The sequence below is a fragment of the Rana temporaria genome, chromosome 1, assembly GCF_905171775.1.
Source record: "Rana temporaria chromosome 1, aRanTem1.1, whole genome shotgun sequence".
NCBI classification, from domain to species: Eukaryota; Metazoa; Chordata; class Amphibia; order Anura; family Ranidae; genus Rana; species Rana temporaria.
This window is the reverse complement of record NC_053489.1, coordinates 634087142-634114517: the sequence shown is the minus strand read 5'-3', so window position 1 is coordinate 634114517 and position 27376 is coordinate 634087142. Positions and strand designations below refer to the sequence as shown.

Here is a 27376-nt window from a genome sequence, read left to right as displayed (position 1 = left end):
GGACCAACTTGCTTGGTTTATCCAGGGACACCTATTGTTCCACAGTGTCCCTGCCCCATGCATGGTTTACTGCTGGCGATATTCGTTTGGTATGTGCCCATTACACTATACATTAACAGAGATCAGCTTGGAGGAATTTAACTGTATGCAGTGACATTTAAATAGGACCAAACTAGATTTAAGCTGGCCGTACACTTCTAGATTTTGTTCATTTCTATGAAAAAAATTCAACAGTACATGCCAAAGGAGAAATGTAGCTGTAAAAGTACTTAAAAATGTTGTTTGCTTTAATCGACTTTTAGTGTGAATGGAAATTCCTGAAGGAAACCTGTATACACAGGTAGAAATTTGTGCGAATTATCTGAACAATCAGTTGACTGAATTAACGATACTGAAGAAAGCGAATAATGACATAAGAGGGGGATAAGTATATACATATTATATTAATGAATATTAATGTGAAGAATGGTCTTCAGTAAAGATGGAAGCGTAGTCTGGTGGGCGCAAATGTTTGTTGTTTTTTGGGGAGGTTTGATTGGGGTGGGTTTGGGGGAAATGTAGTATGTACCTTTTTTTGCTGTACTTTTGTACCTTATTTTATGAAAAAACAATAAAAAAATTATTTGATTGTGAAAAAAATAAAATAAATGTGTGAGCAGCTTTTCCATTCTGATTCTTCTCAACATTACACAAATTGCTATCAATTTGACCATCCCAACCATTAGAAAATCAAAACAAACCTACCAAAAAAACGAAATTCTACTACAGTAAGGCCAGCTTTAGACTTACCTGAAATTTGGCTTTTTTTCTTGGGATATTATCATATGTGCTTATCTGATTCAAGATGTTCTTCAGGTTTGGAGTAATGCTAGGTCTATTCATCACTTCATGAATTTTCTGTAATATGAATAAAAAAAAAGGAAACTAAACCGAAATGTGTACTTTGTGGCTTGGAAGGGGAGGGAAGAAAAAGGTTGTGCAGTAAACCATAAACTACCACATTTTAACTATTACCTGTTTACAGCAGTAAGAACAGTGATATGGCGAATTACAGATCTGTGTCTATGAGCTCCTGTACAATTGTCATGACTTTAAAACCAAAGAAACTAAAAGTAATAAAGTGGTGTCCTTTCCCCAGTCGCAGCCTAAGGACTGAACAGTGATGGGGCAAACTGGTACGGCCATCACTCTGCCCTCTCTTCCTATCAGCATCTCTTTTATACTGTAATAAAACACAGTGTTAGCTGCTAAATCAGTTGCAATCACAGTTTGCTCCTATTATGCAGTTTGGGTACACTTTCTGAAAGTGCACTAAAGCCCTGCATGTAAACCAAGTGGTGAAATAAGTTTATGTGAAAGTGCAGCTAACGTGCATGTAAACGTTGGGAACAGAGTTGGGAACAGAGTTGGGAACAGAGTTGGGAACAGAGTTGGCCTGCATTTATATACATTCTGCGAATTTATGAGATTTATGAAACTAAAAGGATTTACCAAGAATGATATTTAGCTCAAAACATTGGTGTTCGGTCTACATAACACTTCCCTCCCTCCATAATATGGAGGTGGCTGTTCTGTAGCCCAAAGGCCGCTTTCACATTGCAGCGTCGAGCCGCGGTGACGGTATAGCCGCGCTATTTGTAGCGCGGATATACCATCGTGTTTACCGCGATATTCGGGCGCTAGCGGTGAGGTTTTAAATCCCCCGCAAGCGGCCGAAAAAGGGTTAATACCGCCCGCGTTGCGGGCGGTATTACCGCGCTTTCCCATTGATTTCAATGGGAAGGCGCGGTATAGGAGCGGTGAACACACCGCTCCTATACCGCGGTAAAGATGCGGCTAGCAGGACTTTTGGAGCGTTTCTGCTAGCGCACCGCTTCAGTGTGAAAGCCTTCGGGCTTTCACATTGAAGACTACAGGGCATGATTTTTCATGCAGTATAGCAGCGCTATTTTTAGTGCTGTACTGCATGAAAAACGCCCCAATGTGAAAGGGGCCAAAGAGAAAGCTGGAAACAATGGAAAATGAATAGCAGCAGAGGCACAGAGCACAGTAAGCACAAAGACTAACCTTTTTTTTTTGTTATTTAGTCAATATGTATAAAAATACTTTTGTTAGGGGTCACATGCACTTTGAATGAAAAATTGTCAGTCCCGAGTGGAGTGTACCAGTTGAAAAATTCCCCTTTAAATCCCAACAGAATAAGAGACTTGCATAGCACAGGAAATACAGAATGTTCCTATAATCACTTCCAAAAGGCTAAGCTGAAAAACTATTTATAAGTGGCAGTTAAAGGAAAGGAAATGACATGACTTGGGATCACAGGATTTCAGGTACATGGAGCAGATGGAAAACATTATAAATTGGGTACAAATTAAAAGAACAAACAAATCTTTGCTTCTGGCAACACATAACCTCAACGTCATGAAATTACCTCCATCATTAACCATTTAATTATATAACTGCTACCCCATATTGACCCTCTAGTCTGTTAAATCTGCCCCCCCCCCTTTATTTTTAACCATACACTGGTGTCAATGTACTATAGGAATAGAAGCTGTTCTCTTTTAAAATGTGAAGGATAAGAAGTAAGCCTGTGTTTATGTTAAATACCCAACAATGTGTGAGGGACATACGACACACAGCTGACCCTGTCAGAAATCCAATGGGCAACCTGTCTGTCGTGCCTTTCCTGACCATCATCAGTTAGCATTGTTCCAAACTTTGGGCTACAGAATACTGCCCCCCCCCCCATCCCCCATGTCATGGAGGAGAGGGGAGGCTCAGTACTGTAAGTAAGCATTGTCACCCCTAGGCCATAAAATGTGTTATCTGCAGGATTACTAGGTATAAGGAAAGAAAACAAATGCAACCACCACATCTAGGGAGTGGTGAACTGCAACATACCACATTTTTATTCTTGGGTTTGGACATGATTTACGCAGATTTTTGGTGACCATTAAAGATATAGCTAAAAAGTTGTGCGTTTTACCTACTGACAATGTTTTAGTAAATTTGGTTAGAGGGCCTAGAGAAACAAAACTTCCTATGAAAAAGAAAACACGTTAACCACTTGCCGACCTCCTCATGTAAATATACGTCAGCAGAATGGCACGGACAGGCACATGTACGTACCGGTACGTCCTCTGCTTGACGTGGGTCGGGGGTCCGATCGGGACCCCCCCCCCGGCGACATGCAGCGGTCGGCAAGCCTCGGGGAGCGATCCGGGACGACGGCGCGGCTATTCGTCTATAGCCGCTCCGTCGCGATCGCTCCCCGGAGCTGAAGAACGGGGAGAGCCGTATGTAAACGCGGCTTCCCTGCGCTTCACTGTGGCGGCGCATCGATCGAGCGATCCCTTTTTATTAGGGAGACTCGATCGATGACGTCAGTCCTACAGCCACACCCCCCTACAGTTGTAAAAACACACAAAGTGAACCCTAAATGTTACAGCGCCCCCTGTCTTTAACTCCCAAACTGCAACTGTCATTTTCACAATAAAGAATGCAATTTAAATGCATTTTTTGCTGTGAAAATGACAATGGTCCCAAAAATGTGTCAAAATTGTCCGAAGTGTCCGCCATTAGTAGTATATAAAAAAAAAAAATGCAATAAAACTATCCCCTATTTTGTAAACGCTATAAATTTTGCGCAAACCAACCGATACACGATTATTGCGTTTTTTTTTTACCAAAAATAGGTAGAAGAATATGTATCGGCCTAAACTGAGGAAAAAATTTTTTTAGATATGTTTTTGGGGGATATTTATTATAGCAAAAAGGAAAAAATATTGCATTTTTTTCAAAATTGTCGCTCTATTTTTGTTTATAGCGCAAAAAATAAAAACCGCAGAGGTGATCAAATACCACCAAAAGAAAGCTCTATTTGTGGGGAAAAAAGGACGCCAATTTTGTTTGGGAGCCACGTCGCACGACCGCGCAATTGTCTGTTAAAGCGACGCAGTCCCGAACTGTAAAAACCCCTTGTGTCTTTAGGCAGCATATTGGTCCGGGGCTTAAGTGGTTAATGGTTAAAAGGCACAGATTTAGCTTTAGCAACCCCCACCCCAATACAACTAGTATAAGCAAATGAATGTGTCCTAACATCAGCCTCCTGCCATACCCAGCACAGAAGCACTGAGGTTGGGAGAGGAAAGGACAGCACTAGAGGCCAACCTGGATGTGCTGAACAGCATTTGCTGACAGAAGAACACAGCAGACTGAGCAGAGGGATGACATCTTCAGTCTTGTTCTTCCTTCACTGTCCAATCAGTAGGCAGAGGGTGCAAGGCTGTGCTTCCGCAGGATTGAAATCTATGCTGAACAGGATCACATTCCTTTGGCAGGTAAACCAGTACACATATTTGTATCTCAGCAGTGTAAGTAGCTGTTTAAAGGACAAGTTCGCCTTTCTCTACATGCTCCACCCATATTTAGGGTGTAACATGTTCAGCAACCTCCCTCCGCACCCCCAATCTTCCCTCTTTTCTGTGACAGTGGGCGGGGGATCTTCTCCCCCACACCCGCTTTCATATTTAGAAACGGCATCAGGAATCTGTGAATGAGAAAAATACAAATCCCGTCTTCCACCTCGGCAAACTGACTTGTAGTATGAATGGGCCACAAGCGTGATGATCAGCACGTTCATAGTCCATTCACACTCCCCTCCTCTTATAAGCTGACAGCCCCTACAGAAGTACAGCTGGAAGCTGGAGACACGGGTTGATTTACTAAAAATTGGCGCAGCTCTGCATCGAAACCAATCAGCTTCCAATTTTTTTTTTGTCAAAGCTTAAATTGAACAAGCTGAAGTTAAAAGCGGATTGGCGAAAATGCACAGCCACACCAAATCTCCAGTGTTAGTAAATCAACCCTAGTGTAAAGGAGCCTGAAACTGCACCTGCAATCTACTGATCCTGGGTGTAATAATTTACAGGATCCTTAACCAAAAAATAAATACAAATAATTAACCTTATTTAAACTGCAAAAATGTGCATTTTATTTTTTCTGTAAAACGTAGCCGTTAACCTATGCCTTATTCCACAGTCTGGTTATAGTTAAAGTGGAGGTTCCCGCTAAAAATTTTTTCTAACAATACACTCAGAAGACTAATTACACTGCGGTAGGCTGTTTTTTTTTCCGTACATACCTCGATATCGCCATTTCATCCCTCGGCTTCCGGGTATGATTCTTGTGGGGCTGGGCGTTCCTAGTTGATTGACGTTCCTCCGACCGACGCATAATTGATGTCACGTCTTTCCGAAAGAAGCCGAACGTCGCTGCGCAGGCGCCGTATAGAGCCGACTCTATACGGCGCCTGCGCAGTGACGTTCGGCTTCTGTCGGAAAGTCGTGACGCGCAGTATGCGCCGGTCGGAGGAACGTCAATCAACTAGGTCCAGCAAGAATCATACCCGGAAGCCAAGGGATGAAACGGCGATATCGAGGTATGTACGGAAAAAAAAAAAAAATGAATGTATTGTTAGAATTTTTTTTTAGGGGGAACCTCCACTTTAAGGAGCCTCGCAACCATTTCGGAGAGGAACCAGGGAAATCATTTGTAATAGGGTAATAGTAGGGTAAAAATATAATTTCAGCTCCTTATACATTAGCTTGATCACCAAGTTGTAGATATAAAATACAAAAACTGTGGTAATTTAGCATTCCTGACAGCCAGAGCAAATCAGTTTAAACATCCCCTCCCCTACACATTATGAAGAAATTGCCTTTGGTAATAACAAAATAATAAAAACAGATAGCAAAAATGGAAAAAGAAAACAAACACAGGCAGTAAAAACATGTAGTGTTCACCCACACAGTAAAAAACATAGTAGTATTCAGGGAAGTTCTACCTTACACTGGGGGTCAGTAGGAGAAATTCCCCATTACACTATGGGGAAGACGACCCTTAAAGTGGTAGTAAAGCCTACCTCGCTTACTTGTACCTACAGGTAATCTTATGATAAGGCTTACCTGTAGGTACAGTAAATATCTCCTAAACGTGCACAGTTTAGGAAATATTTACAATAGTAGCAGCCGGTGATATCACTGGAGCATGCGCACAGCGTTCTAAATGGACGTTGTGCCACTAGAGTGACATTGCTGCAGCTCAGCCATTCAAGCAGCTGAAGTCTGCGAACCCGGAAAGAAAACATGGTGAAGATGGAAGTTCTGTCAGCGGTGACAGCTGACCACTGGAGGGCTTCGTTCTAAGTCAAGTCTTTCATATTGTGCTAGTATGTGATGCATACTAGCAGATTTATGCCATTATCCTGCAGAGGACCAGTTTGAGGTTTACTACCGCTTTATTAGTGACCAGTAGGAGGAATTTCCATCCTATACACAACTATAAAATTCAAAATGCTAACCACAACATACAAGGCCATCCACAACATCGCCTCCATCTATATCACCAACCTCATCTGCAGACATCGCCCAAATTGTCCCCTCCACTTCTCCCAGGACCCCTTGCTCTCTAGCTCCCTTGTTACCTCCTTCCATGCTCACCTTCAGAACTTCTCCAGAGCCTCTCCCATCCTCTGGAATGCCCTACCCCAGTATGTCCAATGAGCCCCTACTCTGCCTATTTGAAGATCCCTGAAAACTTTTTTTATTCACTGAAGCCCACCTAACATCTGTCCTCGAGCCATCCCCATCAAATCATTCTCTGCAGCTATTACCTTTTGTACCACCCCCCTTTAGAATGTAAACTCTACGAGCAGGGCCCCTCCTGTTCCTTCTGTATTGAACTGTACTGTGATTGTGTTGTCCCCCCTATACATTGTAAGAGTCGGTTCACACTGGGGCGACTTGGGATCCGACTTGAGATCGCCTCAAGTCGCGCTGTAGAGAAAAACAATGTAAGTGAATGGGAGCGGTGTTAATACACACTACTCAAGTCGCTCCGACTTCAGAAAAGATTCCTGTACTACTTCAATCTGACTTGTAGGCGATTTGTACCCATTGATTTCAATGGAAGTCGCCTCCAAGTCTGATCACTGTCTTAACTGAAGCGACTTTCCAGGAAGATAACATACATTTCTCAGGCAAACCTCTCCCTTCCCCTCCCTCCCCTAGAGCTGATTGTTGTTTGATTGGCCACTGGAAAGTCTCCTGTCCTGGAGACGACTTCAAGTCGTGTTGTAAATCGCCCCAGATCGCCCTGTGGTTCATGCTCAAGTCGTGTCGGAGTCGCCTCTGAAAGTCACGCTGGAAGTCGTGTCGCCCTAGTGTGAACCGACTCTAAAGCGATGCGTAAACTGTTGGCGCTATATAAATCATGTATAATAATAACTAAATGGTCATTGGTTACTTACTTGGAATACATGGGGAGAGGCTTTACTGCAGGGTCAGCAAAACTACCAATTAAGTGCCAATTTACAAGCATTGGGGAACCTGCATGCTAGTGAGCAGTAATGCGCCGTATTCCTGCACTTCTTGACCTCAGATCAGCCCCAATTCCTGCACCTTTAGACCTCAGATCAGCCCTTATTCTTACACCTCCAAAACTCAGATCAGCTCAAATTTCCTGCACCAACACACCTCAGATTAACCCAATTACCTCTACCTTCAGGCACTAGATCAGACCCAATTAATGTACCTTTAGACTTTAGTTCAGCACCGATTCTTACACCTCCAAGCCTCAGATCAGCCCAAATTTCTGCACCAGCAGACCTCAGATTAACCCAATTACCTTTCAATTATTAAGTTGTGCTAAACTCCCAGATCATTGACACATAAGTATAGTGAAATAATTGAAAAATGAATATCACAAATAAAAAAAGTCTATCAACTATAAAAAAAATTGGTGTGAAACTGATGAATGATGCACCCAAAGAATGTGATAGGAGAAAGATGGCTTCCACCGCCAAACACACTGCCGTTTACCGACTTCCAATGATCTCCTCTCACGGGAGATCACAAGCACTTTTGGCTTAATACCCAGCCTGGGCCTTTGGTATATACAGCAAGGGTCACAGCGTCTTCCTGGATTACCCCACTCAGAAGGACTTATTGCCACACAAACATAAAGAGATAAAGGTTGCATATTTCCTACAACACGTCATCCCTTGATAACCCAAATACCTGTACCTACAGGCACCAGATCAGACCCAATTCCTGTACCTTTAGATCTTGAATAAGTCCCGACTGCTGCAGCTGGCAGGCCAGGCTGTGCAACTAACCTCCTAGTAAGCCGTTGATTATAGCCGACGGCAGAAGGAACATGTTTGTAGGGAATAGAAGGCACACCGGAGGATCCTTTGTTAGGCCAGTATGAGGTTGCCCACATGCCAATCTTCTGGGTGCAGCTGAAAATGACATTGCATGCTCTGACATGGGCACCTTAGGCTGCCCATTCCCTGTTTTTTTGTCATATTTCTGCCGAGTGATCCTAGTTGAGAAAGGCTGGTCTAGAAAATCAGAGATCTGATCACTGGTAGATTGTGAATTCTACTCTCCAGTGCTTTATGGAAAACTTCATAAAAAACACATCGATCTCAAAACAGCATGCTGTATTCTTGTAGCTTTGAGTCAGCATGGCTAAAGCCATCATAGCTTGGATACTTTATAGTTCCTAAAATGTGGCTTATCTGTCAGTATATGTGGCAATTGACCTGTATGCTCTGTCCAGAGTTCTGTTTCACAGGTTATAGTATATGCAGTGCTTTTTGGTATCGTGTTATAGCAACCTAAACACCCGCTACCATTGTCAGTCTGTGGCAGTGATATATACCTGAATCCACTGCTGCTGCTTCACATCTCCCTTGTTGGCCTTTGCTTCAAAAGCCTTCCCACCGTATTTCTGATCTTCACTTATACACTTCAGATGACTTTTATAATCATCTCCCCTGGAATAAACAGAAAATATAAAAAACACAAAACTGAGTAACATTCATAACCATTCAATGTTTTTGCGCATTGTTGCACTATGTGCATAGGGTAACCAATTCATTTCAATGGCCTGCCCTATGCATGGCAAAGTAGCTTGTGCACCTTTTTGAGCTTCAAGTCTTTTTTTTGTTTTTTTCAAACATGCAAAAAATACTAGGGTTGTCCCGATACCGATACTAGTATCGGGACCGATTCCGAGTATTTGCGGGAGTACTCGTACTCCCGCAAATACCCCCGATACAAAAATAGAATACTTCCCCCCCCCCCCGCCGCCGCATCCCCGCTTGGTTAATACGGGCGGGGAACATTACAGCTTTCATTTGAATAGCTGTAGTGTTTCCCGCCGCGCATAGACACTCCCCCTTGCTCGGGTGAACTGTCCAATCCCGAGCAAGGGGGAGTGTCTATACGCAGCGCGAAAGACTACAGCTATTCAAATGAAAGCTGTGATGTTCCCTGCACGCTGTTTAACCAGGCGGCGGCATCGGCATCTAGGTATGGGGGGACATGGCTGGTTATATGGGGGACATGGCTGCATATGTGGAGGGACATGGCTGCATATGTGGGACATGGTTGGTTATATGGGGGGACACGGCTGCATATGTGGGGGGGACACGGCTGCATATGTGGGGGGGACACGGCTGCATATGTGGGGGGGACACGGCTGCATATGTGGGGGGGACACGGCTGCATATGTGGGGGGGACACGGCTGCATATGTGGGGGGGACACGGCTGCATATGTGGGGGGGACACGGCTGCATATGTGGGGGGGACACGGCTGCATATGCGGGGGGGACACGGCTGCATATGCGGGGGGGGCACGGCTGCATATGCGGGGGGGACACGGCTGCATATGCGGGGGGGACACGGCTGCATATGTGGGGGGGACACGGCTGCATATGTGGGGGGGACATGGCTGCATATGTGGGGGGGGACACGGCTGCATATGTGGGGGGGACACGGCTGCATATGTGGGGGGGACACGGCTGCATATGTGGGGGGGACATGGCTGCATATGTGGGGGGGACATGGCTGCATATGTGGGGGGGACATGGCTGCATATGTGGGGGGGACACGGCTGCATATGTGGGGGGACACCTTTTAAAAAATTATCGGTATCGGCGAGTACTTGAAAAAAAGTATCGGTACTTGTACTCGTTCCTAAAAAAGTGGTATCGGGACAACCCTAAAAAAATACACATCAAGTTGCTACATTTGGAGTGCCATAAACAATGACCGGCATCACATTTGTGACACTCATGTTCACAAAATGCTTTATTGTGAATGCAGCCTAAAAGACTTCCCTTCCCCACCCTATTCAGCATTGTGTCACTTGTGTCGTGCGACGGTATGAATATTTTTGCGCTATAAACAAAAATAGAGCGTCATTTTTGAAAAAAATTCAATATTTTTTACTATAATAAATATCCCCCAAAAATATATAAAAAAAATACGTTTTTTCCTCATTTTAGGCCGATACGTATTCTTCTACCTATTTTTGGTAAAAACAAATTGCAATAAGCATTTATCGGTTGGTTTGCTCAAAATGTATAGCGTTTACAAAATAGGGGATAGTTTTATTGCATTTTTTTTTTTTCCGTGACTGCGACATTATGGCGGACACTTCGGACAATTTTGACACATTTTTGGGACCATTGTCATTTTCACAGCAAAAAATGCATTGTTTACTGTGAAAATGACAATTGCAGTTTGGGAGTTAACCACAAGGGGGCGCTGAAGGGGTTATGTGTGACCTCATGTCTGTTTCTAACTGTAGGGAGGTGTGGCTGTAGGTGTGACGTCATCGATTGTGTATCCCTATAAAAGGGAACACACGATTGATGTCAGCGCCACAGTGAAGAACGGGGACGTACCTGTACTTGCATGTGCCCAGCCGTGCCATTCTGCCAACGTAAATCGTGCAGCTCTAGTATATTGTCTTTTGACTTCTATCGGTGTCCAGTTAAAGATTGTAGGAGGAGTTTTCATATTGCACTGGCTGTCCTATCAGGATGCAGGCCCCGTGCTGGTCACATTCACACTCCCAGGAAAAAAAAACTCTAGCAATACACACCAAACTGAGCATGTGTAGCCTGACTCCAGCAACCCTGTCTTACCCAGACATGTCTGGGGGCAATGCAACAAGAGGATCTGTGTGTACAAGTTTAAACAGCCCTTTTACACAATGCAGAGGAGTAACTCCTTTAGGTAACAGGCATGCCTTGCTGCATATACAGACTGATTTTACTGTTGTCTGTTTAGTAACACTTTAAAAAATGGGCCCAAGGGTTTTTTTTTTTTGCCATTATGTACCAGTATGCGCAGCGATCCTTCCCAGTGCTGCATTGCTAGTGCTCTTGGCTGTTACAGGTGCTTTCTATCTTCTCCTAGTCTTCCTTCTGTGTTCGGACTCTTGACAGCATTTTTATTTATTTTTTTGTTTGTTTTTTTTCAATTGTTCTTTTTGTTCTTTTTATTTTTTTTATTTTTTTTCAGCTTTAATCTGTTGCTACCTATGATTTACTAAACAGGTTTCCATGGTATTATGTGCAGATAACATCCAAGAACTACTAGTCATATGTTCCATGATGGAAAAAAGAGATTTTTAATACAGCTTACCTGTAAAATCTTTTTCTTGGAGTACATCACGGGACACAGAGCGGCATTCATTACTATATGGGTTATATGGAGTACCTTCAGGTGTAGACACTGGCAATCTCAAACAGGAAATGCCCCTCCCTATATAACCCCCTCCCATAGGAGGAGTACCTCAGTTTTGTAGCAAGCAGTATGCCTCCCAAAATGGTCCTCAAAAAAGAGGGGTGGGAGCTCTGTGTCCCGTGATGTACTCCAAGAAAAAGATTTTACAGGTAAGCTGTATTAAAAATCTCTTTTTCTTTATCGTACATCACGGGACACAGAGCGGCATTCATTACTATATGGGATGTCCCAAAGCAATGCTTACAATGAGGGGAGGGAGAACATCTCCAAGACAAAAGGATTTAATTTAGAGATATACTCAAATCATAATAAATCCAACTTAGTTGAGAAAAATAATTTTAAATTTTAAATTTAACTCAAAAAAGAGGAGCCCCCGGAATCCGAGGGTCTCAAACTGCAGCCTGCAGCACTGCCTGCCCGAAGGCAGTATCAGTATTCCTTCTTACGTCCAACTTGTAGAATTTTGTAAACGTGTGGACAGAAGACCAGGTTGCCGCCTTGCAAACTTGAGCCATAGAGATCTGGTGGTGTGCTGCCCAGGAGGCGCCCATGGCTCTAGTAGAATGAGCCTTTAATGATACTGGAGGAGGCAACCCTTTCAAGCCGTAGGCCTGAGTGATTAATTGCTTAATCCACCTAGAAATGGTGGACTTTGCAGCTGCCTGCCCCTTCTTGGGCCCATCCGGTAGAATGAACAGCACATCTGTTTTACGGATCTTCTTTGTAGCTTTAAGATAGGCCTTCATGGCCCTGACAATATCCAAGGTATGCAGCAACCCTTCCTTTCTGGAAGTAGGTTTAGGGAAGAAGGATGGTAATACCAAATCCTGGTTCAAATGAAAACTGGATATGACCTTCGGTAGGAAGGAAGGATGAGGGCGGAGAACGACCCTGTCCTTATGAAAAACAAGATATGGTTCCTTACAGGATAAGGCCGCTAGCTCCGAAACTCTTCTTGCGGAAACTATGGCAACCAAAAATACTAACTTCCTTGTCAGTAGAACCAAAGGAATTTCAGCCAACGGCTCAAACGGTTGTTTCTGTAAACTTGACAGAACAAGATTTAAATCCCACGGACAAAGCGGGGATTTAACTGGAGGTCTAATACGTAAGACCCCTTGAAGGAAGGTCTTAACCAGCGAGTGGGTGGCCAGCGGCCGCTGAAACCACACTGACAGAGCAGAAATCTGTCCTTTGACTGTGCTTAATGCCAATCCTTTATCCACTCCTAGCTGGAGAAAACTTAATACTCTATCGATGGTAAATTTGCGAGAAAGCCATCGCTTGGACTCACACCAGCCTACATAGGCCTTCCAGACCCTGTAATAAATCACCCTAGAGACCGGTTTCCTGGCTCTGATTAGGGTAGAGACTACTTTCTGAGACAGACCTCTACCCCTGAGAATCAGGGATTCAGCTTCCAGGCCGTCAAATTTAGATGCCGTAAGGCAGGGTGGAGGATCGGACCTTGCGATAGCAGGTCTGGCCGTAGAGGAAGAGTCCAAGGGTCTCCCACTACCATCTTTAGGATGAGTGAGTACCATGCCCTTCTGGGCCATGCTGGAGCTACCAGGATGACTGGTATGTGTTCCACCCGGATCCTGCGCAGCAGGCGGGGTAGTAACTGGAGCGGGGGAAACGCATAAAGAAGTTTGAACTGATGCCAAGGGCAAACCAACGCATCGGTTCCGCAGGCCATCGGATCCCTTGAGCGGGATATGAACCTGTCTAGTTTCTTGTTGAGTCTCGATGCCATGATATCCACGTCCGGCACTCCCCATCTTTGGCAGAGTGCTTGAAAGACTTGTGGATGCAGAGACCATTCCCCCGGCCATAGAGTCTGGCGGCTTAAGAAGTCCGCCTGAAAGTTGTCCACTCCTGGAATGAATATTGCCGATATGCAGGGCACATGCGCCTCTGCCCATAGGAGAATCAAGCTCACCTCTCTCTGAGCGGCTTGACTCCTGGTTCCCCCTTGGTGATTTATGTATGCCACGGCCGTGGCATTGTCTGATTGAATTCTCACCGGGAACCCCTGCAATTTTGACGTCCAAGCCCTGAGGGCTAGTCGAGCAGCTCTGAGCTCCAAGATGTTGATGGGCAACTGCTTCTCTGGCTTTGCCCAAGTACCTTGGCGAGTGCAACCATCCAAAATTGCTCCCCAGCCCGTCAGGCTGGCATCTGTGGTCACTATCTTCCAAGCCACTGGGCTGAAAGACTTCCCCTTCAGTAGATTCTGAGGGTCTAACCACCAACACAGACTTTGTCGGACTCTTGATAAGAGCGGCAACGGGATATCCAAGGCCTGTGGCCTTCTGCTCCATGCTGACAGGATGGCTGCCTGTAGGATGCGAGTGCTTAGAACCAGTAGGATTAATTCCTTGATGGCTTTTACCTTCCTCAGAGGTAGGAACACTCCTTGTTGTTCTGTGTCTAATCTCATGCCGAGATATTCCAACTGCCTTGTGGGCTGGAAAGCTGACTTTTCTCGATTTAGGACCCAGCCGAACCTCTCGAGGTATTGGACCGTGAGGGCCACTGCTCGCTCCAAGCCGGGAGACGAGTGGTCTATGACTAGGAGGTCGTCCAGGTATGCTAGGATCGTGACCCCTTGGATCCTTAGCTTGGCTAGGATCGGAGCTAGGACCTTCGTGAACACCCGGGGGGCCGTAGCCAACCCGAAGGGAAGCGCCACGAATTGGAAGTGACGCGAAGCCACCATGAAGCGTAGATATCTTTGATGTGGCTGATAAATTGGAACATGAAGGTAGGCATCCTTTATGTCTATGGACGCCATGAAGTCGTCCTTCTGGAGTGTGGCAGCTGCTGACCGCACGGATTCCATCCGAAATGAGCGGATCTTTAGATATGCATTTACCATCTTTAGGTCCAAAATTGGCCTGACATCTCCATTGGATTTTGGGATGATGAATAGGTTGGAGTAGAAACCCAGCCCCTGTTCCAGGACTGGTACCTCTACTATTACTTCCTGGGAAAGTAGATGATCTAATGCCGATCTTAATGCGGCTCCCTTTTCCGGATCGTTTGGAATCCTCGACTTCTGGAAATGAGGAGGAGGAAACCTTAGGAAATCTAATTTGTAGCCTGTGGCCACGGAAGACCGTACCCACTCGTCGGGAATGCTGGCTTCCCAAATCTCTGAAAAGAGTCGCAGCCTTCCCCCCACCTTCGTGGGTGGGGGGCGCCCCTTCATAAGGTTGGCTTGGGGGCTGGTTTTGCTGGTTTGCGAAACCACTGCCTTTTGCCTCTAACAGCCTGTCCTTGTGATTTGCTGTTGAAGCCGAAGTTTGCTTTTGCAGGAGGCCGTCGATACTGCTTGGCATTAGAGGGCCCCTGCCCAGGGGAATACTGTCGTTTAAACGCAGGCCCCTGAACCTTCTTCTTAGTTGGCAAGAGAGTACTCTTGCCGTTTGAAATGGTCTGAATGTATTTATCTAGGTCTTCTCCGAAGAGTCGTCCTCCATGGAAGGGGAACCCTACCAGGAGCTTCTTGCATGGGGGCTCAGCCTCCCAGCTTTTTAACCATAAGAGTCTTCTCATATGGATAAGGGATAACGATAAACGTGACGCTTGCTGGATAGAATCCTTGATTGCGTCTACCGTAAAACATATGGCCTTAGGGACATCCGAAAATTCTTCTGCCTGCTGGGCAGGAATAAGTTTAAGCATCTGCTTAAATTGATCCGATAATGCTTGAGCGACCCCAATCGCAGCCACAGCTGGCTGTACTACTGCCCCTGCAGTAGTGAAGGAGTTCTTAAGTAGTGCTTCCAAGCGCTTATCAACTGGATCCTTGAACACCTGTATGTTTTCTACAGGGCATGTTAACGATTTGTTAACACATGAGATGGCTGCGTCCACTGCAGGAGTAGCCCATCTTTTGGAAAATTTTTCTTCCATAGGATATAGGACAGAGAACTTCTTAGGTGGTAAGAAGATCTTATCTGGCTTGTTCCAATCTTGGAACAAAACTCCCTCTAATAGAGGATGGATCGGAAACACAGCATTGCTTTGAGGCGCCCTCAGTGAGCCCAAAGCTGAAACCGTCGATACCTGGAGATCTGGTACTGGCAAGTTGAATGCCCTATGGACCAAGTCCGACAATCCTTGAATCCACCAGCTCTCCCTCAGGGAGACTGCCCCAGACTCCTCTGTATCCGGATCCTCGATCCCTGAACCTACTTGGTCCTTGTCCAAGAGGTCGTCCAATTCCCCTGAGGAAAGGACCTCCTCTTCTGAGGGTCCGCGCTCGGGCGACGGAGATCTATTCCGCTTACTGCCCCGCATAGCTGCGGCTATCATTTTACCCATGCTTTTCTGCATCTCTTTTAAAGAGGTGAGTAATACCTCCTCCGTGACCATCTTAGGGTTGGACTGACCCGCGTCAGCTCCAGCCCCAGATCCCGATGGCCCCAAGGCTCCCTGTGGGGAAAGCAGCGGCATAGCTTTGTCCGAGACCTCAGACTCTCTGGGGGAATCCCCACCTCTTGTACCCTTGTTTTTTGATGCCATGGTACAATACCGAGGTACACCTGCTACTTATTGGTACCTGGGACTTATAAATAGTTAAATGCCCAAACACCTGTTTGGGGGATAAAAAAATGCTTCCTCTCCCCTAGATGACACTTTTTTTTTTTTTTTTTTCAAAAAATCTTTTTTTTTTTTTTTTTTCAAATCTAGGAAAGAAAAAACATTCTGTCCCCCTGAGTAGTATTGCAAGAAAAACTATGAGATGGAAAAGAAACAGCCTATTCCTAGGCTTGAAAACAGTCTTTCTGAAGACTGCAATATTCTTTCTGGCCACTGTGTGTCCTCGGCGCCCCGTGCTTGCCGTTCTGGTCTTTCCTCCTCAGTTCCAAAGTATTGAATGAGCTATATGGAACAAACAAGGAAGGGCCGCCCCTTCCTTAAGCCACTGACCCGCCCTTCCCCCCCAGCAATCTCAAACAGGAAATGCCCCTCCCGACAGGGGGGGGGTGGGGTTGGGAGGAAGGGACCTCTCTGCTCCAGCAAACTGCAGCCTGCAGCCTGGAACCATGAGGAGGTCAGCGTTTTGCCTGCTTTGCAGGCCGTGAGGAGGAAGACTGAATGGAGCATCGCCTGGAGGCTTGCAGGTAAGCACAGCTCTCTGACACACACATATACTTTTATATCACACAGGCCCCACTCAATGCTTTTCCAACACTACAAGGGAGGTCACATCTTATGGGGAATAATACATATAGAGCCATCCTATCTTTATGATATGTGACTAGTTTGCCAGATGCAGTGCATAACTTTAGGCATGTCCCCTGTGACCCCCCAGAAAAAACCTGCTAAGAACCAAGTTCCGCAAGTTTTCCCCTCACTTACCTGCTCCATGCCGCAGGACTTTGCCAAGCAAGAGGCCCAATCTTCCCCCATCTCGGTGGGGATGTCTAGACCTTCAGGCCCTGGGTTCCTATGAAGGATCCACTGTCCTGGGCCCATATAGCACTCTGGCAACAGAAACATTAGGCACCCAAAGGTTTCTAAGTTCTGGGCCCAGGGTCCAGCTCTCTAAAAAGAAAAGCATTATGGGCTATACCCCAAGGGTTTGGGGTCCGGTTACTGACCACTTTAGCGCTGAGGCTTTTTTGGACAGAACCGGTTAGCTCACCTAATCCCAAGGATGTGGAGGCAAGCTAAACCATGACTAACACCTAAGACACTGGCGGAAAAACTGAGGTACTCCTCCTATGGGAGGGGGTTATATAGGGAGGGGCATTTCCTGTTTGAGATTGCCAGTGTCTACACCTGAAGGTACTCCATATAACCCATATAGTAATGAATGCCGCTCTGTGTCCCGTGATGTACGATAAAGAAAATAAAAACCGCAGAGGTGATCAAATACCACCAAAAGAAAACTCTATTTGTGGGGAAAAACAAGGACGAGAAATTTGTTTGGGAGCCACGTCGCATGATCGCGCAATTGTCTGTTAAAGCGACGCAGTGCCGAATCGCAAAACCTGGCCGGGTCCTTTAGCTGCCTAAAGGTCCGGGTCTTAAAGCGGAGGTTCACCCTAAAAACATCTATGTACCATCCCATCCAGCATACTTGCGTCAGCTTTTTTTTTTTGCGCTGTATTTACCGTTTAATCGTTCGGTTTCTTTTCAGACTCCCGCGGGGAATAGGCGTTCCTATAAAAGGGGAACATGATTGACATCCGGCTATGGCGCGTCACGAAAATAGCCGGACTAGGACTCCGCTCTTCACGGCGCCTGCGCACAGACTAGGAGCTGACTGCGCAGGCGCCGTATACAGCCGAGTCCTATATCGAAACGCGTGATGCGCCATAGCCGCACGTCAATCGTGTTCCCCTCTTCATAGGAACGCCTATTTCCCGCGGGAGTCGGAAAAGAAACCGAACGATTAAACGGTAAATACAGCGCAAAAAGAAAAAAGCATACTGTAGCTGACGCAAGTATGCTGGATGGGATGGTACATAGTTCTTTTAGGGTGAACCTCCGCTTTAAGTGGTTAAAGATGGATATCTCGGTAACAGGGGCAGCCGCTGTTACAACCGAGATATCCATCTTGTCTGAGCGGTCCTCTAAACGATAACGGCGGTCTCCGCGGCGGATTCGCCGCAAGATCACCTTTATCGACGGGAGAGCGGCGATCAGGTCACGTCTCCTGCTCAGCTGGGATACGAGTGAGGGCAAGCTGGCCCCCACCCGCCTCCATAGCAGGGAGGAAGCAACTTCAAAACGTCACTTCCGCCCATGCTTCTTAACCACTTTCCGCCCGCCGGGTTTTTACAGCCACAATGTGGCTCTTAATTGCCGGGGAGGCGTCTATATATGGCCTCCAAGCCACTGGAGGGTGCACACGCCCAGCGCATCACTGAGATGCCGATGCGCGTACCTGGCGGCCGCGATGTCCGCCAGGTACTCGCAATCAGCAGTGACGGAGCAGGGACGCTCCACGTCCTGTCAGGCAGAGGAGACTGATGCCGTGTCCCTTGTACATAGGGACACAGCATCAGTCACCTCCCCCAGTCAGTCCCCCTCCCCCCACAGTAAGAAGCACTCCCAGGATATACATTTAAACCCTTCCTCGCCCCTCTAGTGTTAACCCCTTCCCTGCCAGTCACATTTATACAGTAATCAGTGCATATTTATATAAATGTGTAAATTTTTTAACTAAAAATATGTAGAAGAATACGTATCGGCCTAAACTGAGGAAAAAAAACGTTTTTTTTTTTAAAATTTTTGGCGGCCATTTATTATAAAAATATTTTTTTTTAAATTGATGCTCTATTTTTGTTTATAGCGCAAAAACTAAAAAAAACGCAGAGGTGATCAAATACCACCAAAAGAAAGCTCTATTTGTGGGGAAAAAAGGACGCCAATTTTGTTTGGGAGCCACATCACACAATTGTCAGTTAAAGTGACGCAGCGCCGAATCGCAAAAAGTGGCCCGGTCATTGACCAGCAATATAGTCCGGGCTGAAGTGGTTAAGAAGTTCAGGGTAGGGGGCCTAGTTTCATCCATAGCCACATGTACAAATCCTCCATTATGATACAAAAGAAAAAAAATACATAAACGCGCATGGCTTTTCACTTTTAAACCACTACTTATACAGCATCTCCACATGTCTAAGAAAAGAAGAAGATTCACTGATCTCAAAGTGAAACTTGTACTGAACTATACACTTACAAGAAGTCCTTCCCGCAGTCAATACACGAGAGGCATCGACAATTCCTGCAGATCGCCCTGTGCTTCTCCACTTGTCCTTTCTTCAGGGACTCTCCACAAGCGTTGCAGGTGAAGAATACCATGGTGACTGCGGCAGGCACAGCGGAATCTACTGCCCAAAAACAAAAAGAGAAAAACATTATTCAGAGCGGACAATACCCGTAATGTTTTATTTGTGCTGAAGGTCGGTGCTGAATAGAACTACAATGTGATAGCCGTTAGCAGCAAAGTAACAAAAAAGCCAGTTCCAACTGACTACAGACTGAAAGGATTATTTAGAAATGTCCTTATAGTAATTGGTAAATCTAAAAGAGGTTGTAAACCCAAAATGTAATATGTATGGCCATTAAGGATGAGCTCCGGCGTGTTCGCACACTCCACGTGCAGAGCCCGCCAGGAAGTCGACGCTAATCACAGGCAGCGAGACCTTGTCCCGCAGAGATCGGGAAATGTCTCACTACCTGTGATTAGCGCAGTGCTGACTTCCTGGCAGGTTCTGCACGCGGAGTGTGCGAACACGCCGGTGCTCATCCTTAATGGGTAGATTAATAGCAGGACATAGAACTGCTCCAAAGCATACTGTATAGACTGCAGTAGTTACCTCTCTACAAAGTACCTCTTGATCCTGCCAGCAAAGTCTACCTAACGTAGCTTCCTGTGATGATGTGGCAACAACGCTGCACTGCTGAATTCAGAGCAGAGTTGTCACTCTCGTATAGCTAGCACTACAGCGAGATAGGATGATGCTGAAGGGAAAAACTTTTTTTTCTTAGTCTTGATTGAACTCTGCAAGGGGCAGATGCCTACAGAAGAGGCCGTATTTTAGATTGATTGGCAGAGCTGATAAGTGCGGTATATTTCTCAAAGGGGCGGATGCATCATCTCTGCCCATCATGATACAATACGGTCTCTTCTGTAGGCACCCGTCCCTTGCAGAGTTCAATCAATATTACGCCCGCCTCTTGCAGAGTTGCACGAACATCAGGAGCGTGTGGCACAATATTGTCTTCTTTGCGCAGGTGCCGTGTACAGCTGTTCATGTTTCGAGACTTTCGGCAGCATTATTTGACGGGGGTCATTTCTTGTCAGAACACTGGTGTTGACATAACTGGCGCATGTGCACTGAAGGGAGAGCACGATCCGTGCCGTTTCTATAATGCTTGTGCCGTGACTGTCGGCTCCCGTGCGCATGTGTGGGAGTGACATCACACAACTCCGGCCAATAGCAGAGCCAGAGTCCACGATCCCGGAAGGAAGAGGGGTTGAAGATGGATGCAATTAGAGAGGAGACAGCGCTGACATCACAGGCTTCTTCTGCAGGTAAGTGCCACATAATGGGCTCGTATGCGATGCACACTAGCCCATTATGCTTTTATTTTGCAGGGAACAAAGAGGAAGTAAAACCCATCATGGTTTCCTTCCTCTGACTGACAGAGGAGGCATGGCCAATGTCTCCTGCCAGGAATCCTCCACATCTCTCCACACTAGGGTGCCCACGTGTCCCAGATTGCCCGGGACATTCCCGCAATTAGCAGGTCTGTCCCGGGTACCTTCATTGCAGGACAATACAGTGTCCCGCAATGGAATTAACAGAGCGAGCAAACCCTGCAGTAGCGCTGGCGCTCAGTCTGTCTCCAGCTCCACCTGAGACTCTGGTCACTGGTTGCTAGGGCCGTCCTGGCATCTAACAACCAGTGACCTCACAGCCGCGACTCTCCCCAGCATGCAAAGCGGAGGAGGAGTTTGTTAACTTTCCTCCTCCGCGCCTAACGCTCTCCAGACTCTGCCATGCTGGATGAGGCTGTCAGGACTCAGCAGAGGATTACTGTCTGTGGAGGAGAGAATGTGGCAACTCCAGCGGAGAGCGGGGGCAGGGCTGTGTCTCTGAATGCATTCTAAATGCCTACAATTGTTGTACTATGCTTGCTGCTAAGCAGAATGGGGGGGAGCAGCTGTGTAAAGTAACCAGTCAGCTTCTAGCCTCAGCTTGCTTGGTTAAGCTTTGAAAATGAAAGCTAGAAGCTGATTGTTTGCCATGCACAGCTGCTCCAGTCTTCGTAAACTCCCTTTAATGTATGTAATCAGTGGCGGTGCTTCCATAAAGGGCGCACGGCCTGCCATCCCTCTATGTCGTTTGATGGGCACAGTGGCTGACGTTTGATGGGCACAGTGACGGCAATTGATTTTTTTTTTAGTTTGTTTGCGCCCCCCACAAAAAAAATGTGAGCACCAGCTGCCACTGGTATGTATTATTGAATATTCCAAGAATGGGAAGTGACAGTGAGCAGTGGATGTAATAGCTTATCCTTAACAAGCTATCTATCCATTTCTGGCACTTTGTCAATTGTGTATGCTTGTAAGCATGAACATTGGCGCTAACAGGATTGTGGCATTTTAGGCTCTGGTTGTTCTTGTATTAGATTGTTCAGTCCATTATAAATGGTTGCTGACAGCGGCTGAGCCACACCCACTCTTTGCCGTGGCACGCTGTGCATGCCACCTTACTACTCTTCTTGGGGCACTCAAAGATGTCCCAGCTCTTTTACAATCCTATAGTGCAAGAAAAAATCCTAAGCATCGCTAAAGTGTTCGGCTTGGAGAAAAGAGGTCTGTTCAGAACTTCAGCTTATATGTATGTAGATGGACAGAGGAAAGGGACAGGGTCACAGGGATAGTGATCAGGAAAAGGAGTACTGAGAGAGGGTCTATGGTTAGTAGAGGGGGGTCCGTACTGAGGGAGGGGGGTGTCTATGGTTAGTAGAGGGGGGTCCGTACTGAGGGAGGGTCTATGGTTAGTAGAGGGGGGTCCGTACTGAGGGAGGGGGTCTATGGTTAGTAGAGGGGGGTCCGTACTGAGGGAGGGGGGTCTATACTGAGGGAAGGGGGTCTATACTTAGTAGAGGGGGGTCCGTAATGAGGGAGGGGGTCTATACTGAGGGAAGGGGGTCTATACTTAGTAGAGGGGGGGATCCGTACTGAGGGAGGGGGGTGTCTATGGTTAGTAGAGGGGGGTCCGTACTGAGAGAGGGTCTATGGTTAGTAGAGGGGGGTCCGTACTGAGGGAGGGGGGGGGGGTCCGTACTGAGGGAAGGGGGTCTAAAGTTAGTAGAGGGGGGTCCGTACTGATTGAAGGGGATTATTACAATGTAATAATAAAAATACATTCCAAGCATGATATTGGAATGATATAAGTGCCAAAACCAGCCATTCACCCAACAAAACGATCGCTGCCGAAATACCGTCAACCCCAAAACTACATTCAACACCCCCCCCCTGGCAAAATTGTCCCTGAATGGCAGTTTGGAAATGTGGTCACCCTACTCCACACACATGACATGGAAGGAGCTGTATGGCTGTCTATGGAATCAGTACTCGGTTACTGAACAGAAACAAGCATGTGGCCAGTGAAGACAGAACTACAGATGTGCACACACGTCCCAGACCAGTGACTCCATATTGAAGCCTTTGGAGGAATACAATACGCAGGCAGGCTACGAAACCATCACAGCGTCTAGAAATGCAAGTTTATATATTATCTGACTACAGATTTCCGTTATACCTCACACCCCCCATTACTCTCTCTGTACATCACACTCACCTCCTCACAACCACGTGTGCTCCAAACCGGGCGCCGCGTGACGTCACTTCCCCTCCGCCGGGTGGACCACCAGAGAGGCTTCACCAGGGGGGCGGAAATGACGACATGTGCGTCGCAGAATAAAGTGCTGTCACCAGATGACAGAAGGCGGAGATTAGTGGGTGAGAGGATAATATTGTCTTCACTCTGTATTGTTGTATGTGTGTATATAACCCGTACTGTGGTGTGCGCGCCTTGGGGGGGGCTATTAATGGGGGACTTTCTTGTGGTGAGCTGCAGGTAGAGCTGTGCCAAGTCCTCTCTATGATGGTTCAGGAGGACTGGAGGGAGGAGAAGGGGGTGACCACTGATTGTGAGCAGAGCAAGGCACACAGGGTGTTCAGACTGACCTTCCATAGTGACCAGGGAGGTCCCCTTTAACCCTTCGTTCACAGCTATGCGCTTTTTGGTGCATTTTGCAGATAAAAAAACTGCATTCCATTTATAATGGGGTCATATGGGACACGTTCGCATCATTATTATACAGGATTTATAGAGCGCCAACACCCTGCGCAGCGCTTTATCACATCTATGCTTTTTATTTATTTTTTCCAGCCGCTGCGTTTTTGGAAAGGGCCGGGAACGCAGCGGATTGCGTGTAATAGACTTCAATGGAGTCGCACCAGAAGCACAAGTGTCACGTTTATTATGCATCCCCCCCCCCCCCTTACCTTAACCGATGGCCAACCGTCAAATGACGGCTGGGCTCTCGTTCTGGCCGGGCGTCATATGATGTTCTCGACCCTCTAGGGGGCACGCCGTCACGTCACTCGGGAACCAATGCACGTGCCCGGCGGCCACAATTCCCCGGTAACTGAGCAGGACCATGGATCTGTGTGTGTAAACCCCCCCGATCCACATCCTGTCAGAGGAGAGGAGACCGATGGTGTGTTCCCAGTACAGAGGAACGCCGATCGGTCTGCTCCCCTTGTGAGTCCCCTCCCCCTACAGTTAGAATCCCTCCCTAGGTGACACATTTAACCCCTTGATCGCCCCCTAGTGATAACCCCTTCCCTGCCAGTGACATTTATACAGCGATCAGTGCATATTTATAGCACTGATCGCTGTATAAATGTGAATGGTCTCAAAATAGTGTCCGATATGTCCGCCGCAATATCGCAGTCATGATAAAAATCGCAGATCGCCCACCATTACTAGTAAAAAAATAAAAATGCTTTAAATCTAACCCCTTTTTTGTAGACGATACAACTTTTGCGTGAACCAATCAATATACGCTTATTGCATTTTTTTTACCAAAGATATGTAGATGAATACATATCGGCCTATAATGAGGAAGACGTTTGTTTTTAAAGAAAACAAAATTTGGATATTTATTATAGTAAAAAATATTGTGGTTTTTTTTTAAACTTGTCGCTCTTCTTTTGTTTATAGCGCAAGAAATAAAAGAAATTCTCAAATACCACCAAAAGAAAGCTCTATTTGTGGGGGGAAAACAATATAAAAATTCATTTGGGTACAAGGATGTATGGCTGCGCAATTGTCATTTAAATTGTGAAAGCGCTGAAAGCTGAAAAATGGCTTCAGCAGGAAGGGGGTTTAAGTGCCTTTTATTGAGGTGGTTAAAAACACTGTATATAGCTGGTTGCTAAGGAGCCGCTATGTCCTTAACAACCAATAAATCATCAGGGAGCGAGCCCCCCCCCCCTTCCTGAACCATACCAGGCAGCATGCCCTCAACACAGGGGGGTAGGGGGTGCTTTGGGGCAGGCGGCTCTGCCCCCCACCCCAAAGCACCTTGTCCCCATGTTCTGCGGGTGGGGGCTTAGCAGGATCTGGAAGCCCCTTTTAGCAAGGGGGTCACCAGATCCCGGTCCTCTCCCCCATGTGAATGATTATGGGGTATTGTACCCTTACTCATTCACCAAAAAAAAAAGAAAACAGTTTTCATTGGACATGTCCGCTGCCGGATTTTGGTCTGATGTGTGTACACACCATCAGACCAAAATCCCTGCGGACAGCGAACGCGGTGACGTGGTCGCGACGATCGCGACCCTGGAAGGTCAATGCTTCCACGCATGCGTCGAATCACTTCGACGCATGCGAGGGCTTTCGGCCATGAAACATTGTAACTAATGCTTCCTTCTTAGGCCCCTTGCACACTGGGGCGTTTTTCATGCGGTACAGCGCTAAAAATAGCGCTGCTTTACCGCATGAAAAATCATGCCCTGTAGTGTTTAATGTGAAAGCCCGAAGGCTTTCACATTGAAGCGGTGCGCTAGCAGGAGCGCACCAAAAGTCCTGCTAGCCGCGTCTTTACCGCAGTATAGGAGCGGTGTGTTCACCGCTCCTATACCGCGCCTTCCCATTGAAATCAATGGTAAAGCGCGGTAATACCGTGGTAATACCGCCCGCAACGTGGGCGGTATTAACCCATTTTCGGCCGCTAGCGGGGGTTAAAACCTCACCGCTAGCGCCCGAATATCGCTGTAAATACAACGTTATAGCCGCGCTACAAATAGCGCGGCTATACCGTCACCGCGGCTGCACGCCTCAGTGTGAAAGCAGCCTTAGAGCAAACTTCTGTGTGTAAATGCAGGAAGTTTAACCACCTAAAGTCTTAGGCCCCTTTCACATGTACGAATCCCATGAGGATCCGTATATGTCTTATCCGCTTTCTCAGCGGGGATCGCTCTGTTGATTTCCACTGAGCTGGCAGATGACACACAGTGCAGGGACCACCCTGTCAGATCTCCGCTCTCCCCTATCGATCGATCGGATGAACACGGACTGTCTGTCTGTGTTCACCCGATCCGCTCTGCAGATGGATGGAAAAATAGAATTCTCCTCCGTCTGCAGAATCGGAGGATTGCGGACACTGATGAGATCGGGTGTCAGTGGTTGTTTATCCGCTGACACCCGCAATCTCATAGGGATTAATGTATGTCCCTTTTTCATCCGTACACGGATGGATGAAAAAGCGGACATATGTCCCTGCAGGTGTGAAAGGGGCCAAAATCTTTTTCTGACAATTGTTAAGTTAAAATCAATATTTTTTGCTAGAAAATTACTTGGAACCCCCAAACATTATATATATATTTTAGGAGAGACCCTAGGGAATAAAATGGCAATTGCTGCAATATTTTATGTCACACTGTATTTGCCCAGCTGTCTTTCAAACAAATTTTTTTGGGGGAAAATACACTTCAATGAATAAAAAAAAAACCCAGTAAAGTTAGCCCAATTTTTTTTTGTTTTAATGTGAAAGATGATGTTACGCCGCGAGAATCGTAAGAATTGTGATCTATCTTCTAAGCAAAAAAAATTGTGATTCTCATTTTAGCCAGAATCGTGCAGCTCTACTCTCCATTTTACCAAGCCCATATAAAAATATTGAAAAGCGCCTTCTCAGACACTGGTTGACAGCGGCGAGATTGGTTATTCTGCGGCATTGGTGGTCAATACAATCCCCATAGTAGAATGAATGGGTTATAGAAATGGACTACATTGAGAGGATGGAGACCCTCTTAGCACATGATTTGAATAGATATGAAAAATGGGCCCCCAGAGGACTTTCAGGGGATCAACAGAGAAAATTGAGTACTGTTCGTGATACTTTTTTTATTTGCACTAACATACAATTTTTCGAGTACTGCTTGGACCTTGAAGAAGGGGTAACACCCCGAAAGCTTGTCCTGAAAAATTGTATGTTAGTGCAAATAAAAAAAGTATCACCAACAGTACTCAATTTTCTCTATCACAATTGCACTAATACGGCTACAATCACGTCAAGTAGGGAATCAACAGGAAATTAGAAGGTTTTATGGGAAGTAGAGTAGGACTCAAATGTGACTAAGTATTAAAATACATAAATACATGTTTATTTGTTGCCCCCCTTTTTTTTGGTTTGTGTAATGTTTTGTAATATGTTTGATGGTATGATTATGCCATCTATGTATGAAAAAAATAAAAACAAATAAAAACAAAAACAAAAGACCAAAATTGAAAGACCAAGGGGCAGATTCACAAAGATCTGCCCCGGCGCAGTGTATCTGAGATACGCTACGCCGCCGTAACTTACTTAGGTTCGAATCCTCAACGAATTCTCGCCGTAAGTTACGGCGGCGTAGTCTATCTCTCGCGGCGTAACGTCGCGTAATTCAAATCAGCGAGTAGGGGGCGTGTTTCATTTAAATGAAGCGCGTCCCCGCGCCGAACGAACTGCGCATGCTCCGTTCCTAAATTTCCGCTAAATGACGTCGCAAGGACGTCATTTTATTTTTATTTTTTATTTCTTCAAAGCAGAAGGAAAAGGACGTATTTTTTTGTGACGTGGACGTAAATTTCGTCCAGCCCGATTCACGGACGACTTACGCAAACAGAATTTTATTTTTAAAATTATACGCGGGAACGAAGGCCATACTCAACAT

General features: G+C 46.2%; 2 protein-coding genes across 3 annotated transcripts in view; one reads left to right on the top strand and one right to left on the bottom strand.

Moving 5' to 3' along the window:
• The window catches only part of LYAR (Ly1 antibody reactive), a 42591-nt gene extending 19538 nt beyond the window's left edge, over positions 1-23053 (bottom strand). The window contains exons 1-4 of one of the 2 annotated variants that reach the window (XM_040335418.1): positions 22950-23053; positions 19313-19463; positions 8731-8845; positions 790-897 (exon numbers count right to left, since the gene is read on the bottom strand). In XM_040335418.1, coding sequence (XP_040191352.1) covers positions 790-897; positions 8731-8845; positions 19313-19434 — 345 coding nt within the window. In that variant the 5' untranslated portion in view covers positions 19435-19463; positions 22950-23053. The remainder of the gene's footprint in view (positions 1-789; positions 898-8730; positions 8846-19312; positions 19464-22949) is intronic. The other variant, XM_040335419.1, reaches the window with a different exon arrangement.
• Positions 23041-27376, top strand: part of ZBTB49 (zinc finger and BTB domain containing 49) — a 72060-nt gene continuing 67724 nt past the window's right edge. The window contains exon 1 of the mRNA XM_040335417.1: positions 23041-23110. The gene's annotated coding sequence lies outside the window, so the exon portion shown is untranslated. The remainder of the gene's footprint in view (positions 23111-27376) is intronic.